This window comes from Sparassis crispa (assembly GCF_003851025.1).
Source record: "Sparassis crispa DNA, contig_000005F, whole genome shotgun sequence".
NCBI lineage: Eukaryota > Fungi > Basidiomycota > Agaricomycetes > Polyporales > Sparassidaceae > Sparassis > Sparassis crispa.
This window is the reverse complement of record NW_020939752.1, coordinates 1,385,576-1,401,074: the sequence shown is the minus strand read 5'-3', so window position 1 is coordinate 1,401,074 and position 15,499 is coordinate 1,385,576. Positions and strand designations below refer to the sequence as shown.

General features: G+C 43.7%; 5 protein-coding genes across 5 annotated transcripts; 3 read left to right on the top strand and 2 right to left on the bottom strand.

The window, feature by feature from the left end:
- Positions 1–298: 298 nt before the first annotated feature.
- On the bottom strand, positions 299–3,579 carry SCP_0604920 (hypothetical protein; the record flags this gene model as incomplete). Its single annotated transcript, XM_027759625.1, has 11 exons — positions 299–537; positions 927–952; positions 1,006–2,104; positions 2,157–2,216; positions 2,267–2,449; positions 2,508–2,762; positions 2,812–2,898; positions 2,955–2,963; positions 3,017–3,160; positions 3,269–3,474; positions 3,530–3,579. The coding sequence occupies 11 exons, from the start codon at positions 3,577–3,579 to the stop codon at positions 299–301; spliced, it is 2,358 nt and encodes a 785-aa protein (XP_027615426.1).
- An 880-nt stretch (positions 3,580–4,459) lies between these two features.
- On the bottom strand, positions 4,460–4,914 carry SCP_0604910 (hypothetical protein; the record flags this gene model as incomplete). The annotated part of the gene is made up of 4 exons (XM_027759624.1): positions 4,460–4,535; positions 4,604–4,691; positions 4,743–4,755; positions 4,819–4,914. The coding sequence occupies 4 exons, from the start codon at positions 4,912–4,914 to the stop codon at positions 4,460–4,462; spliced, it is 273 nt and encodes a 90-aa protein (XP_027615425.1).
- A 768-nt stretch (positions 4,915–5,682) lies between these two features.
- Positions 5,683–6,297, top strand: SCP_0604900 (hypothetical protein; the record flags this gene model as incomplete). Its single annotated transcript, XM_027759623.1, has 1 exon — positions 5,683–6,297. One exon carries the CDS (start codon positions 5,683–5,685, stop codon positions 6,295–6,297), a length of 615 nt encoding a protein of 204 aa, XP_027615424.1.
- Positions 6,298–8,389: 2,092 nt separating this feature from the next.
- SCP_0604890 (hypothetical protein) lies at positions 8,390–8,923 on the top strand (the record flags this gene model as incomplete). Its single annotated transcript, XM_027759622.1, has 2 exons — positions 8,390–8,509; positions 8,558–8,923. 2 exons carry the CDS (start codon positions 8,390–8,392, stop codon positions 8,921–8,923), a joined length of 486 nt encoding a protein of 161 aa, XP_027615423.1.
- Positions 8,924–10,964: 2,041 nt separating this feature from the next.
- Positions 10,965–14,075, top strand: SCP_0604880 (hypothetical protein; the record flags this gene model as incomplete). The annotated part of the gene is made up of 21 exons (XM_027759621.1): positions 10,965–10,996; positions 11,051–11,113; positions 11,164–11,214; positions 11,262–11,348; positions 11,400–11,480; positions 11,531–11,596; positions 11,653–11,694; positions 11,744–11,803; positions 11,855–11,959; positions 12,015–12,089; positions 12,143–12,244; positions 12,300–12,389; positions 12,439–12,498; positions 12,557–12,601; positions 12,657–12,693; positions 12,756–12,760; positions 12,807–12,917; positions 12,972–13,061; positions 13,117–13,475; positions 13,533–13,694; positions 13,750–14,075. 21 exons carry the CDS (start codon positions 10,965–10,967, stop codon positions 14,073–14,075), a joined length of 2,049 nt encoding a protein of 682 aa, XP_027615422.1.
- Between the last annotated feature and the right edge of the window lie 1,424 nt (positions 14,076–15,499).

Genomic DNA, 15,499 nt, shown 5'->3' with positions numbered 1-15,499 from the left:
CAAAACACGGGAAGAAGGTCAAATCTACAATCCATGCTCAGATAAATGCAGTAAAGAGAGTTTGGGGTCAGGAGGAGAAGGAAAGCTAGGAGGATGAAGAACTCACCTAAATGAACAACCTGGGGCTTGATCTGCTGCTATTCCAATGTAAAATGATGGGTAAAGAAGCTGTTCTAAAGTGCAGCTGCCAGTGGAGACCTCAGAATATTATCTGTGACTATTACATTCTGTATATATTGACTTGACCACTACAAAGTATCTACAACGGTCAAGATTTTCTACTTGCTACCCTATCTACTCACTGGAACTTACAGAGCAAATGTTCTGTCATAATTGGATCAAATCCAATAGGTTTCTTCTGTTCAACAGTGAGATGAGCGTCCACAAATGAGTATGTCATCTTAAATGCCTCTTCAACTTCTTCCACACTAGATCCTGCAGATGTCAATGAACAAAGAGATAGACCAACAATAGCACCCTTCTCCACATGAGCAACCACCTTGGCCATCTCATCGACATCTGGCATTCTGACCTTGCCTGCATAGCAAAGATCAGCTGCCAAGAGCAGACAGATTAAACCGCTCATCTGGGGTAGAATCTTCTTGCGATCAGTTCACATAGACCTAGTCACCCAGGTGTAAAATTGTGTGAAGCCAATCTGGCCATCTTTACCCTCCGTCTCCAAAAAATCTGTGAAAGTATTCCTTTGTGATGAAGTAGTCGTGGGCGCGCTTTGGATCACGACCACTAATACAGGAACTGTATGCAGTCTTGTCGCAGAGATAGCCTTTGCGAATATTGCCAGATGAATCACGAGGACAAGAGAGAAGCATCTCCTCCCACGCTGCTTCTGTGGAAAAATAGGTTGGCTTCTCTTGAACAACGGGACAACCAAAGGTGATTCCATAGAATATACAAGCACTTACAAATGCACCAGGCTTGTCGATATTGTCTGGGTGAAGCGGTCCATCAAGTCCACTGACACGTGACTTGCTTGGTGCGCACTTGCAGAAGGGAAGACGCTTGTCAAGCTGTTGGAGTACAAGCGATTGGATTCTAGTGGAAGGAAATGCTGTTGTAGAATCCACCAGAGGAATCAGCTCCAACACAAAGTCAAGAAGGCTTTGGAGTCCCTGGTGGGTTGGAATCTGAGAGGTGGATGCAGTTCCAGAAGGAATGGAAGTCGCTACTGGTGTAGGGGCAGTGGGTTTACCACCAGGGTATGAAATGAGCTCCAGGGCCTTCTTCACCAAATCTCCTATGTCTTCCAACAAAGAATGTTCCTTGGACTCCAGGCTAGCAAGTGGCAGGCTGGAGAGCTTGTCAAAGATTGTATCCAGCATATTAGGGCATAGGGAGTGTGGACGCAATCCTTTGAAAGAAGGACCCAAGACCTTCGCCTTGATTTCAGAATATATGCACCATACGCCTTGAAGGAGTAAAACATTCTCAGAATGAAATGTCTGTATGATCTGAGTCACGAAGACACCTCGCATCATCGAGGTATCATTTGGATAACCAAGCCAACTGCATAGGACTGAGCGCAGTGTGCTGAGAACACGAGTCTCCAGCTCATCACCATTAAGAGCATTAACAGGCAACTTCCAAGGTTGAATTGACTTTGAAAGACCAGGAAGATAAGTCGAGGGATTTAGTGTGTCACTGGAGCGGCGAGAAATCTCGAAGTGCTGGTAGATCTTGATAGTAAGAGAGGTAAACCAATCGGATGAGGTTACAAGTTTCCTTGCATGAAGAGGTTCAAAGAGTTTCTGACAACGCCGGAGACAGATGATGTTCAGCCAATTCCAGGCAACACCATTAGACAGCATAATCTGCTTCTGCGCAAGAATGTTCTCCAATGAGATGGCTTTGCCTTTGATAGAGAGAACCTCCATTGACTCCCATATTTGAGAGATGGAAACTGCAAACTGAGCATTGGGACGCTGCTGACCATTGAACTTGTTAAGGAAACGAGTGAGCTTTTGCTGAGCAGTGACGTATTTTTGATGAGACTGCTGTTGAATGCCTTGGAGAATATTACTGAATTCTGAATGAGATGCCTTGATGTTCCACTTTTTGAAGAGTGAGAGCACCGCCGCATGAACTATAAACAAATAAGCAAAATAACATTATATTAATCCAGTCAAAAAACGCACCAGTGTCATCAGTGTCTGAATCATTTTCACTTTCTGTCACTTGGTCACTGTTTATTTGGTCTACTGCAGGCATAAGTTGAATGAAGAATAAACAAATACATTAAACATACCTTGCTCTCCCTCTTCTACAGATTCATCAGAAACATAGAAAGATGCCAAGACTTTGTGTGAAGGTTGTTTCTTCTTTCGAGTCTGAGGTGTCTGTTCAGTGTTCCTGGGCTCTTGATCATAGTTGTCTTCATCATCGTCATCCTCGTCAGGCTCATAGCCATCAGAAACATGCTGCTCGATGTCTGAGTGGAATATAAATTTAGTATTGTATACAAGGTGTTCAGATATATAAACACTAACGAGACGATACACCCGACTTTCCACCAAGGCGACTGCTACACCTTACACCCTTCTGTGCACCAGACAAATCTACATCCATTCCATCATCACCATTATCATGGCCACCACCAACGAGGCCCAAGTATTCTTGCTCATTGTCTGTGTCCGAGGATTCATGTCTAGTGGCCAAACGCTTGCTGCGACGCTTAGTCTTGGTCGATAAATCGATTGTCTGAGTACGCCCGATAGTTTTCAGCATATCTTGTAACCCAACCTCTGAAAACCAGTATTAGATATAAGCAGAAACAATAAAAGTAAAGCATACCAGTTGCATAATCCTTGCACATCTTCTTTGGTTGAGAAGCATCCAAATTGGGCTGTAAGTTAGTTCGAGGACGCTTCTTGGAATTTTCTATAATCACAAACAAATTAGAACGTAATGCAGAAATGAGTGATATCAATACAGACTCTTAGGTACTACAGAACAGCAATCAGTCACTAATACTTGAGTTCAAACAAAAAAAACGTACAAGGTCGACCACTTGGCTTAGCAGGCACGATGACTGCTTCAATATCACCAGTTGCTGCGGGCTCCTCATCAGAGTCAGAGTCACTACCAGCCCCTCCCTTCTTCTTTCCAGCAAGATAAGGAATAAATGCAGCTCGAGTCTTTGCTAGATGGTCCCAAGACTTCACCGCATCAGCGCGAGTAGTTTCAAAAGTCTCCGAGTATGCAGTAGAACCAGGACCAAGCTCTCAAGGGCCAGGTGTAACATGTTCACCATCAACCTCCATTGAAAATGTGTCCAGGAACTTGTTAACGTCCATCTTCGCCTTAAGCGTGGAAGGCACCTGACGAAGAAGGAAATGCGCGTACTGGGTGATGCCTCTTGTATAAAAGCGAAAAAAGGCTTTGGGATCACTCAATGCCAAGCTGTCGGTCGCCCAGTTGGCCTCATTTATATAGACGATGTCCGTATTGTCATAACTATACGTCACTTAGCAAAACATAAAAAAAGCGGAAAATATATATATGTACTCACCGCGGGTCAATCATTTCGGGCCGTAAAGTCAGCAGCTTGTGATCAGGCATGGCTGCAAGTCCAAGAAGAGCATGACCCTCCATCTGACTCTTTGGAGGATAGTTGATAAATGCCACTCAGTAAGAATCACCGGAAGGGTCAGAAGAAGTAGGAGGAGTGCCACCATGATGGCGTACACCTCCAAAGCAAAGCAAAGGAATATTGCCCATTTCCACAAAAATTCCAATGTCAAATAAGCAGAAGATGCCAGGATAGTCATCAGGGCCAAGATCAGAAGCCCCAATCATAACCGTGTAAGCACCAGGCCAGTCACCTTTATCGATGTGATTGCCTGCAAATTTTCCAAGATCTTCTTGGAAGTTGCTCTCTATGATTCTTATTAATATGCATGAGCATTAAAGAAGAAAATATAATACGCCTGCATACTCGTCCTCATTTTTTGTGGACAAAATATTCAACTGCACAGTCGGATAAGCGTAGTTATAAATATCTGACTGTCATTGGCCCCCAATGGTGGCAAATTCTTTACATCGGCATTGCGTTTCAACACCTCTGATACCTCTGGAGGTCCAGTCTCAAGACACTGTATGGCAACTTTAGTAGATGCCTTCACTACGATTAATATGCTGCATGCTTTAGTATGATTAAGAACGCACCTGTACAGCCCTTTTACGCATCTGCTGATGTGGTGTCAACACGTCACCGTATACTTTAGCACCAGGAGAGGGAGATGCAAGGTTACGAGGCCCCTGGAAGGATTGGCCCAAGGTATAGCAACACTTGGAAGTTGACACGTGAATGGCATTTGGATCACGTTCCCATTAGATACCTCCAGTATAGCTATCACCAAGCTTGACAATATATATGATCAGCTATTCTACTCGATCTACTTTACATTGTCACTTAAAATCACTGACCTTGACAGCCTTATCAGCTGTATGCAATTCTTTTGGGCTCATCGCGAGAGTCGATAATCGCATCGATAAGTTCCTTCCGTATCTTGTAACTGCAGATAAAATCAATCACGTGAGCGTATTATCAGAAAATTAAAGGCTTACAAACCTGGGCACGTACCACGCCTGAATCACATCATCCACTGGTTGTCCAGATCCCCACATATCTCTAGCAAACACAGAATCTCCAGGCTTCATCTCAACATAGCCTGATATAACAGAATCAGAAGAGCAAAGGAACAACGGAAACATTTACGCACCAGCCAATCGAGCCTGCTCAGCTGTCAACCCCGGCAACTGCTACTTCCCAGCCCAATCGAATAACTTTTCCATCACCTCTACATGTGTATCCTGGACATATACATACACCGTCCCAACTCCAGGAAAGGGGTTCTTGGGATGGTCGTTCACCACAAAGAGGTGAGGATGCATCTTGTGTCAGTTAGGAATGTTCACAAGTTCACCGTGGTGCACAAGTGGACCAGTAATAGGGTCTATAATCCTCGGCTGGGTCAAAGACTGCAGCAATAAAGGGAAACAATGGCAACACACCGAGAGAAGACATTGTTGATGCTAGCATTCTACAGTCATGGAATTTAAGGTCAGTATTCAATGGAATCAGAAGCATTACGACAAGATTCACTCACCAGATGTAAAGAAGCACTCTACAGGACAGATAGAAGGCCGATATCAAAGGAGGTTCAGGAGGGAAAGACTTTGTGTCGAGTTTGCGAGTGTGGGCGCCACATTCGAGAGGTAGCGGAGACTGCGGATGAGCAGACAACGAAAAAAGTGTTGATGCGATCCAGAAAATCGAGCGCATCGACACTTTTTTCGTTCTCAGCGCTCTGGTGGCTGAGGAAATTACCGAATTGGGATAAATATTGGAGCGGAGCTATAATTTAAGGTGACTGGGAAAGCGCCTGTCAACCGCGCAGAATCCTCTAAGTCCCTACACCGGCCTCCTCCTCCTGCTGTCCCTCGGTCCTCCTCCACCCCACGCCACCATCCGGAGGATGTCCCAAGCAAGAGGGCATGCCAGAGGTCTTGGATGACACCCCCGCGTGAATGGAGTTTTGGTGCGTAGTTCGCACCATCCCATGCAGATCCCTACTGACCAACCTCCCTCGTCCTTCCACCACCCGGCGCGATGGAACGCAAGGTGTGCCCTGCAAGAGGGCATGCAGGGCGATACGAACGATGCCCCCGCATCAAGAGCGGGGGCCGTTTTCGTCATCGTCATCGTGCGATGCATGGCCCGGACCCACCACCACCCCTCCCCCTCCCTCGCACTTCCACTGCCCTGCGCGGTGGAATGCGCGCCATGCCCTGCAAGAGGGCATGCAGGGCGATATGAATGATGCCCCCGCATCAAGAGTGGGGGCCGTTTTCATCGTTGTCGTCATGCGATGCACGGCCTGGACCCACCACCACCTCTCCCCCTCCCTCGCGCTTCCACTGCCCTGCGCAGTGGAATGCGCACCATACCCCGCAAGAGGGCATGGAGGAGGACACCGACGACACCCCTGCGGGGGGCCATTTTCGTTGTTGTTATCGTGCGACCCGTGGCATGACCCACCACCACCTCTCTGCCTCCCTTGCCCTTCCACCGCCCTGCACGGTGGAATGCGCGCCATGCCCCGCAAGAGGGCATGGAGGAGGACACCGACGATGCCCCCGCTTCAATCGCGGGGGCTTTGTTCATCATCCAGGACCCTCAACGTCGGCCCGCCCGATAACATCCCCCACTCCTCACCACCACCCTCCGGCGACGAATGCAAGCAGCCTGGCACGAGGACGTGCTGGGTGACATAAATGAGGCCCTCGCTTCAATTGCAGGAGCCTCGTTCCACATTGTTGACCTTCGATGCATGATCACCGGACTCCTCGACCTCTTGACCTGCCTCAGGCGTTGCACACAAGCCAAGTCAGGCCTAATGGTGTGCTAGGCAATGAGAATGAGGCCCCCACTTCAGTCTCTTAGATATACATGTAGCACCCTATATTAGATTACACCAGTATCTGTACAGTACACATTAATTAATATATATCAGTCTTGCTTTGGTATTTTAGCTGCATTGATTTTTTTTGTTGTGATTTCCCTGTCTTGAATATATATTTTGTGAACAATAACAAACCATCAAAGTCTACCTGTTGACACTTATAATCAATAATCGACTGCTTTCTGCAACCACCACCATGACTTTGTCTTCAGAGATTCTGTGTATGGTGCTGGAGGAGGTGGTGATCCCTTGGTCTGATGTGGACCATGATACAAAATCTTGGCAGCTCTCCCTTCGAACCGTGGATCCCTTTTTCTACCGCGAGGTGACACCTCTGCCTGCAGCCATTCACATCACGAGTGCCGACTCTCTTCAGGAGCTCTTTCATGACATCATTACTTTTGAAATGACATGCTGTCACTGTTCCCTTGTGTATGGTGATACCATGAGCAATCAATGAACCCACCGAAACTTCCTTGACATCTATCTGCTCCAGATCGAGTGTGATCTCACTGTTGTTGGTTGGGGCTTGGCACAGATGGCAGTTAGACTTATGGGTCGCCTTTCTGAGCTGAACTACATCATTGGGGACAGCCATGTCCTGTCGCAGGGGGATGTCATTGTAGATCACTTGATATCCTGGTGGCCAGAGAACCAATGTTCTCTCGAACGCTTTCGTTTGTATGACGATTCAGTGATTTTGTGAGTAGCATTATAAATACTATGACATTGACATTGCTAATACTTATTATAGAATGATATCACCCAGCTTACAGCACCAACTCCTTGGACAAATTCTCTTTTTCTCGTCTGTCTTGCAAAATGTCATCGTCTTCGAATGGTGGCCATCAACTCACGACTTTTTGTGTATCTCATTCCACTTCTGCCAGCCACCATTTCTGAACTCCCTGCCTTCTTTGCGACAGGTACTTTCGACTATGAAGGTCGAGAGCACGATCTAGCATATACATGGTATGATGCTATACCTTCATTGCGACGAATCTTCCTATCCTATGCTGGCTGGGATCCACTTGATGTGTGAAGTTCAGATGGAGAGTCTCATGGGAGAGAAGTGTTGGTGCAGCGTACGATTGGTGATAGGTTTGAAATTATAGAGGCTTTGGACTCTAGCCTGTACGAGGGGCATCGATATGATCCTCATTCCTTTGATGGACAAGATCACACAGAGGTGTATCCCGATCCTTACGATTTGGATTCACAGATGGAATGGTCTAAGGTAGGTGTGCTTATGATCAGAAGATAATGTATGCTTGGGTAGACATTGAACATGACTTTTTTCTTCTATCCTTCCTTCCCCTCTATTTTTCTCATGTACACAGAGATAAAAAGATAAATTACTACTTGAACATACAGTAGAATTGTAGTTGAATGTACAATATCATTGTTAATGCACATCATGTGTTTAAGGAATTCAGCCGATCAGTGCTTATGTTTGTTTATCGTCTCTTTTGTCATTTACCATGGGCAACTTTGCAACAATGCCGCCAGAAATCTTGAAGCACATTGCTTCAAGTTCTGACTGTATCAAAGACTGATCACAGATTGAACACGGTTCAGCTGAACACCACTGGCATCTAGAACTCCGTCGTGTCTGCCGTTCATTCTTTCAAGGCTTCCTTAACCCTTTACCTTTGTCTGCAATTGATGTTCCAGATCTTGAACATCTCCTCGATCTTTTCCAGGCTATTGAGGACTACGAACAACAGCTTTGCAAATGCGCACTCAGCGGAGGACAATCTCAAACTCACTGCAACTTTCTTCGCATTTATCAGTTGGGTGTTCATATGGACGAGTTAGACAACAGTCTGGCTGTTCAACGTAGAGCTCGAGAGATCACTCCCTTTATAAGATACTTCAAAGAGCTCAACATTGCCATCTCCGATATGGCCTGCTCTGCGGTGATCACACATTTTGCTCAGTGGTGGAATGTAGAAGGATCTGAGATTGAGAAGATCAGACTGATAGATCAGCAGAACAGGGAGTTGGATGAGGAAGAGGCGATGGTGCGTGGTATTCTCGTCTTTGTGGATCTTAGCTGATAAATTCAATAGAATATTAACATTCTGGATACTCACCGACCATGGCATGATATTGAACAATTCACATTCGAGCTATCGCTCTTTTCTCAGCTACGTGTTCTTATTATCGACACTCCATTCACCATTCAGCCACTATCGCTCACTCTTCCAAAGTCGGTTCGAGGTATCCAACGCGCTATTAATCCAGATCGACCTGCCGTTGCACAGGAAGAAAGAATAATCACCGACTATTTATTCCAGGAACTTCCACAGCTTCGATGTTTACACGTTGCTCATTCTGAGCTCAGTATGTTTCATAACATGCCAGATCATGAGAGCTTCAATGGCTCTCAATTCACTGGACATCGTACGATCAATGGAATTGTCGAATATGGATGATGCGCAGTTGATGAAGACATTCGAGGTCATCGGACAGATCCAGATGAGCTGACGACTTGGGGTATGCCAGAGTATGAGTGTGACCCAGACAATGATTATTCTCCTGCTGCTTGGCCCTTTATGCAAAGTTTGGATGGATACTTCTATTGACTTACCGAGTTTCTTCCATTTTACAATGTTATCTCTGCCTCTTTTGTAGAGTCATGTTGCTTACAATTTGTCATGATTTGTATCTGTTTGCAGCATGATTAAATAGGATATACATTACTGAATGATGGTGAGTGAGCTATTCATGACTACAATAACTAAGCTAACAAATGTGAATTCTACTCAGAATTTGTGTCCATATTCTTCTCGCAATTCTCAGTGTCAAGACGTAAACGTTTGATGCCTCCAATCGTGGAGTCGTCTTCATCATAGCCTATCTTATGCTTGACCCTTCGAATTGGCAATATAGGTGTGACCAGCGAGTTCATAATAACATGGTTGCGATCCTGGAATAGAGGTACGTCAGCATTTGATCTATCCGATCCATTTGATTACCTTCTTACTGACAGCACTTGACGATCCAGAATGCAGATCGATTGTAACTTGCTCAACATGAGCATGCGTCTCTTCGATATTGGCACAGTGCAAAAGGTGACCTGAAGCTCTACGAGTTGACCTTCCTGGATAACTGATGGCTTTACGACAACAATGCTATATATGATAGTCAGCATTTGTGTTCTGCATCATTTTAAACATTCACTCACCTTGTTTCTCCTGAAGGCCTGGTGATACGTTCAAAGTATTGAACAACATTGTTTGTAAGATACTTCTCATCTCGAATACCGCTTCTTAGGATGCCAAACGGATCAATGTCGTTTCCAATCAGGATCTCATTGTCGTCCTCCATGTCTCGCGTAAAAGAAAGGTACCGATTGGAGAACTCTAACACAAGTTCATCATGTTCTCGTATTGGACTCTATGGGATGAGCATGCCTTTATCGAGATGTTGAGCAAACAGCTGATGAATGGCAATAACACCCTTGACTGCTTCTGCAAAGGTCGGAGAACCGAGTCCCGATAATTTCACAGACTGCATTGCTCTGAAGAGCTTTGAAGGGAGCCTGATATCTTTGCTCTGAAGAGCTTTGAAGGGAGCCTGATATCTTGTGAGTCGTATTTTTGTACATGTAGACAATGACGCTTACTGATCATTTCGCACAATTGGTGGCAAGTCCTTTTTGCAAAGAAATCCTTGCACGTGAAGAACTGCATCCTCTGGCTCGCTGTCCTCAATGCTATTGTATGGCCATATCAGATTCAGCTGAGTCTTGCTGTCTTCTTGACTAAAGACTTGTGTTGTTACTCGAGCGTAGTCAGGCTGTGCCCTTTGTGAGTGACTTATTCATCATTAACTGTATAAACTCTTACCTTGGCCATGTTGATTAATTGATGCATAGCATTACCACCTTGACTTTGTCCCTCAATAACTTTGGTTAACAACTGCTCTACAAATATGTTGTGAGTTTTATGCAGCAAGTGGAAGCCGTCTAACTTACTATACTTTTCCGCATTGTTTCTCATAAATTCCACGGCCATCTTGAATATACTGTAATGACGGTGTGATGCCAATATTGTTGGATAGATGAAGAGTAAACTAAGAGGTGAATGTTTTCTTTGATATGATAAATCCAATGCTGCTGTTCAACTTGATATCGTATGATGTAGCTAAGGAGACAATAATAGTCTGGATGCCCTAAAACGTCCAAGGTGCAATATATTCCCTATCATGTGATAATTCATTCACCCTCCAGATGTTCTTTATATAGTACATGGGCTTCTGTCGCTTTCCTACTGGCCAGTATAATACTTGAAAATACTTGAAAATAGTGGGACAATCATCCCCAACAAAATTTCCTCCTCAAAGATCTAATATTCAAGATCATCATACACTATATTCTATTTACATCAGCTGTATTTAAATTGTATAAAGACTAATGACCTTATGCTCTCATCGACGTTCAACCTATCCTTTGTATCCTCTTGTCTTTTAACAATGCCTCCTCGCACCAATTCAACTCCTACTAAGTGTGTTCCACTATACTGCTGGTGTTTGTAGCCTCTTGATAGGTTTCATTCTAGGAACTGTGGTCGTACTGCTGGCCGAAAGTCAATCAAGTCTGATAAGATGGTCGCTGACTCTGAGTGAGTGTTTTACTTCATGCCATGATAGCAATATGATTTTATATAAACAGTGTTGAGATGGATGAGACCTCACCTTCAAAGCAGAAGATAACTGCAGTAAAGTACATGTTTGATTTCAATGTTGTGACATCTCTCTAATACGACTCAGGTCAACTCCCAAAGCTGTAGTGCCTATGCCTCGTAATGTGAAGGCCAAAAACATGATGGACTATAGTGATGAGGATACAGTAACAAGGTACGTGCAGCTTACATTGTTTTTGATTATATGTTCAGCCGATGATCACAGGGAGAAGGCAATCACTATCCCTCACAAAGGTGGTAAGAACAACCAGACCATAGACAACAGCGATGAGGATATGGCAGTAAAGTGTGTGACTCATACAACATGTCTATTCAAAAGCTGACTATCTGCGTTAGTTCTTCTCATAAAGCTGGTAAGTATCAGAAGGTCGTCGAGAGCAGCAACGATGATAAAACCAATCTGTATGTCTTTCTGATACTGCTGATAGAAACTAGTTTAATCCTCTGATTTATCCAAGTGCTTCATGCATGTCCGGTCGTACCGCTGCCAAGATCGCTAGGTAAGTATTTTGTTACTGAGTCTTGAGTCGCTGTTTATAATGTGTGTAGTGCTAAGCTGAAGGATGTATTCATGGACAATGACTCCGATGTCGAGCAGTCTTTGGAGAGGTACGCTGTAGTCTTTTGTCTTTCTATTCTTCAAGTTTGAGTATCTTGTAGTGATGCGGCCCTACCAATCAATGAACCCGAAATTACCGAGACTCCGAAGAAGAAGGCGAATAAGGCATTCGTTCTTTTGCCGACTCCCATTAGTCCTTCGCCCAAGTTTGTAGTTCAATTTATACTGTTTTCAGACTCACTCATACATATGTTACTACAGCAAAGGAAAGGCGACTCATACACCCACCAAGCGAGTTTATGTCAGTGATTCTGACAAGGATGCACAGCCGGAACAGTATGTAACTTCAGTTTGACTATCGTCTTATATTTTTATACTATTTTATTCAGATCTTCTCCTATTAAGAAAGGTCGTAACAGGCAAAGTAGGCCTGACTCTGAAGCAGAAGCATCGACAAAGCAATCCAAGCTTAATCCTTATGATGTTATGACGTATGTTATTTTCTTATCTCACTTCCCTATACTTTAAACTCACTTTCTTACATAGCCTACTGCGCCTTGCCATGACAAAGATGTCAGAGCAGGAGAGACAAGATTTTTGCTTGCAAGTAAGGCAATACGATCCTAGAGACTGCGAGTATGTTAATAGCACAAGTATCTAACTGTCTATTGATTTCATTGAATAGCATCCGCTTGTCTCCAACCAAATCTGCCAGTGGATCTAAAGGCAAAACCGAGGATGTTCTGTAAATATGTTTAATTATATTGTTATATGATACATTCTAAAACCTATTTGTACCACAGCATTCACCAGCCTTCACGCTCAGATGTTCAGAAACTGTTGCCCTCGTAAGCAAACATGAATATTTTCTGGTATATTCATTGATTCTAATATCCACCTTAGTAAAGCAATCGTAAAGGATGGAAAGATGGAGATCAATGTAAGTGTCGTTGTTTGTTCCGATGCATTTCTAAGAATAACCATATTTGTTTTAACTTTTAGAATGAGTACATACATTCCACGCCTCTGTGCTTTAACTTATACTGTTTTCAGAGATACTGACGAAGGAGAGGAAAATTTTGAGTGCCAGGTCACATCCATAACCTTGATGGATCCGATTCTTCTCAAGGCTGGTGCCTACGAGACTTTGCCTCCCTTTCGACGGTTTGTAAGTTATATTTTACTCTTGTTTTACATTTTCTCACTCATAATATGCAGCGCCTACTATGTGATCACGTATCAGCCTATCAATACACTGACATCTACTGGTGTGCTGGACGGCTTTATGGGATATCAGGTGAACAAGCCGTAAGTCACTACTTCACTTTGCAGCAGATGCAATTTGTCTAATATTACATCGTAGCGCATTGATCAAGGCTCTCACCTTCGCTTTCAGCGATGGTCTGTTTGTCAATCCTGCACGCGCAAATATAAAAAACTATCAGATGACAGGTTCTTTGGAAAGCCGGCTGGGGGCTCGTCAGCTGGCCATTACCTTTGGTGCTGTAACATTCAGCGCTGTCGCTGCCTCTTGTATGATACATTCTATGTCAAAGTGGACAAAAGATATCAACATTGTGCCGATGAGCCTAGAATGGGAGTGGACTGTTGCATTCTTTGGCTCATTCATTGGTGACAACTATGGTCTTTACACCTATCAGAACAGTGTCACCATGTCCACCAGACCATCTACATTGGAGCATCCTGACTATGCGGGCAATTGTACGTCCGATATTCTGTTTTATGTCTTCTTTCACTTTGCTTATTCTTTTTTTTTAGCTGGCAGTACATCACTTAACAAGATGCTCAGCAAGGCTTCTCCAAGCAAGGCTGTCGCGGGCAGGCATGGTGGCCCTTCTACCAGTGCTGATGGAAAGCATGCAGCTGGCTTTATCTTACCGCAGGGGAAAGTTCCTAGCACACTTGATCATTGGGATGATGGTATGTCTGTTCTACAATATTCTCTGATCTTAACACTGATACGTCTGAGTCTTAGTTGTTGTATATGACTGCACTGTATTCTTCCAGGGCATTGAGAGTCGCAAGCGAGATAATGAGTTCTCTTTCAATTCAGTGCGCGACACCTGCCCGCGTTGGAATAATGAGGTTCCTCTTGGTTCTTTTGTTGCTGTCCTGTACAGCCCTAGCCAGTACAAAACCAAGCTGGGGACAGACTCAGTGTCGCTCAATCTGATGGCGGTCTGTATTTTGTTGAAGGAGAATAAATTGCACGGTGCTGTCTTCTCAAATACCTGGTCGTTACAATTGTCTGATGCTTGCATCTTGAATATTATGAGCGTACTTTGCATCATAGTTTGTTGATATGCATAAGAAATATTGAGACCTCTGACTTGAAAGTTTGTTACGTGAATGCTGTAGTCTGATCACGTGCTCTGTTGTGTTCATTATGTCATTTTTTTGGCCACATCACAACATCTCTTGTATCAACCACCACCATGCTTGCCTATCAAATTTGTCTGAGGTTGCTAATAGCAGCCTTTTTGTGCTTTCAGCTCATGCTAGCTGGCCTTCTTGTGTCACAGTTAACTATAAACTGTAATTCTAATGTAAGCAAACTATATTGTTGGCAATCAAGAACTGTGATACCTGAGAAAATTATGTTGATTGAAGAAGATACCTCTTTTGAGCATGTTGCTAGGGTGCTGGCAGACACACTCTCAGAAATTTCTGTGCGGCCAGACCGCAGGGTACAGGCAGACACCCTCCTGAAAAGATCTGTGCAGCTAGACCGCAGGGTACAGGCAGACACCCTCCTGAAAAGATCTGTGCAGCTAGACCGCAGGGTACAGGCAGACACCCTCTCGAAAAGATCTATGCAATTTAATTACAATGTACTCGCAAACACCCTCTTAGAAAATTCAGTGTGGCTACACCACAGAGTATTGGCAGACGGCCTTTCAAAAACACTAACACAATTTGATTTCAAGACTTATTATGTGTATGTCCTGTTAAAGAAATCTCATTATATAACCGATTCGGTGACCTCTCTATCATATGTAGTTGCTCATATTCTGTTCTATAAACCAATTCCATATTTGCTACTTACTCATCAGATATTGCTTCGTCCATTTTTTCACAGACATGACTTTCGCATTTTTCTTCAAAAAACTGGTAACTCTATACAGTCAGAGGCTCAGACTCAACCTAAATCTTTCCACCTTATATTTCATACATCACTGGGAAATATGCGTGGCGGAGGCATCACTGCTAAAAAACCTCATATATGGACTGCTGCTGACCTTGAAGGATACTTGTGGGGAGTGGGCCATTGCTTTGCATGGCAGGAACGATTCCTGAGGTCCTGTGTTCCTGCCTTTCTCTCATCATCTAATTGTTTCCACATGCATTAATCATTTTGTATTACTCCTTAGTAGTTGATTACTTGTGAAGAGTGGTCCATTGCATTGCATTGCATGTTGTATTTTTATTCAGTATCTACTTAAAGGTTTCACCATTTGCATTCACTTAAAACAGTTACTTTAGGCAAAAATCGACTAACATTTGATGCTATACTAATAAGTGTAAAGAACTCAAGTCTTTCTTCTAGTGTATAATTTTTTGAAGCTCTGAAACTCTGTTTTTATTTCAACTACATTTATGTAAAAATTCATTTTATACAGATACTAAAAAGAAATAAAGTATTAGAATGACTTATAATATTATTTAGATACTCCAGGTATCATCAGCAACTGCATTACAATGTTTTAGTATGCTATTCATCTAAT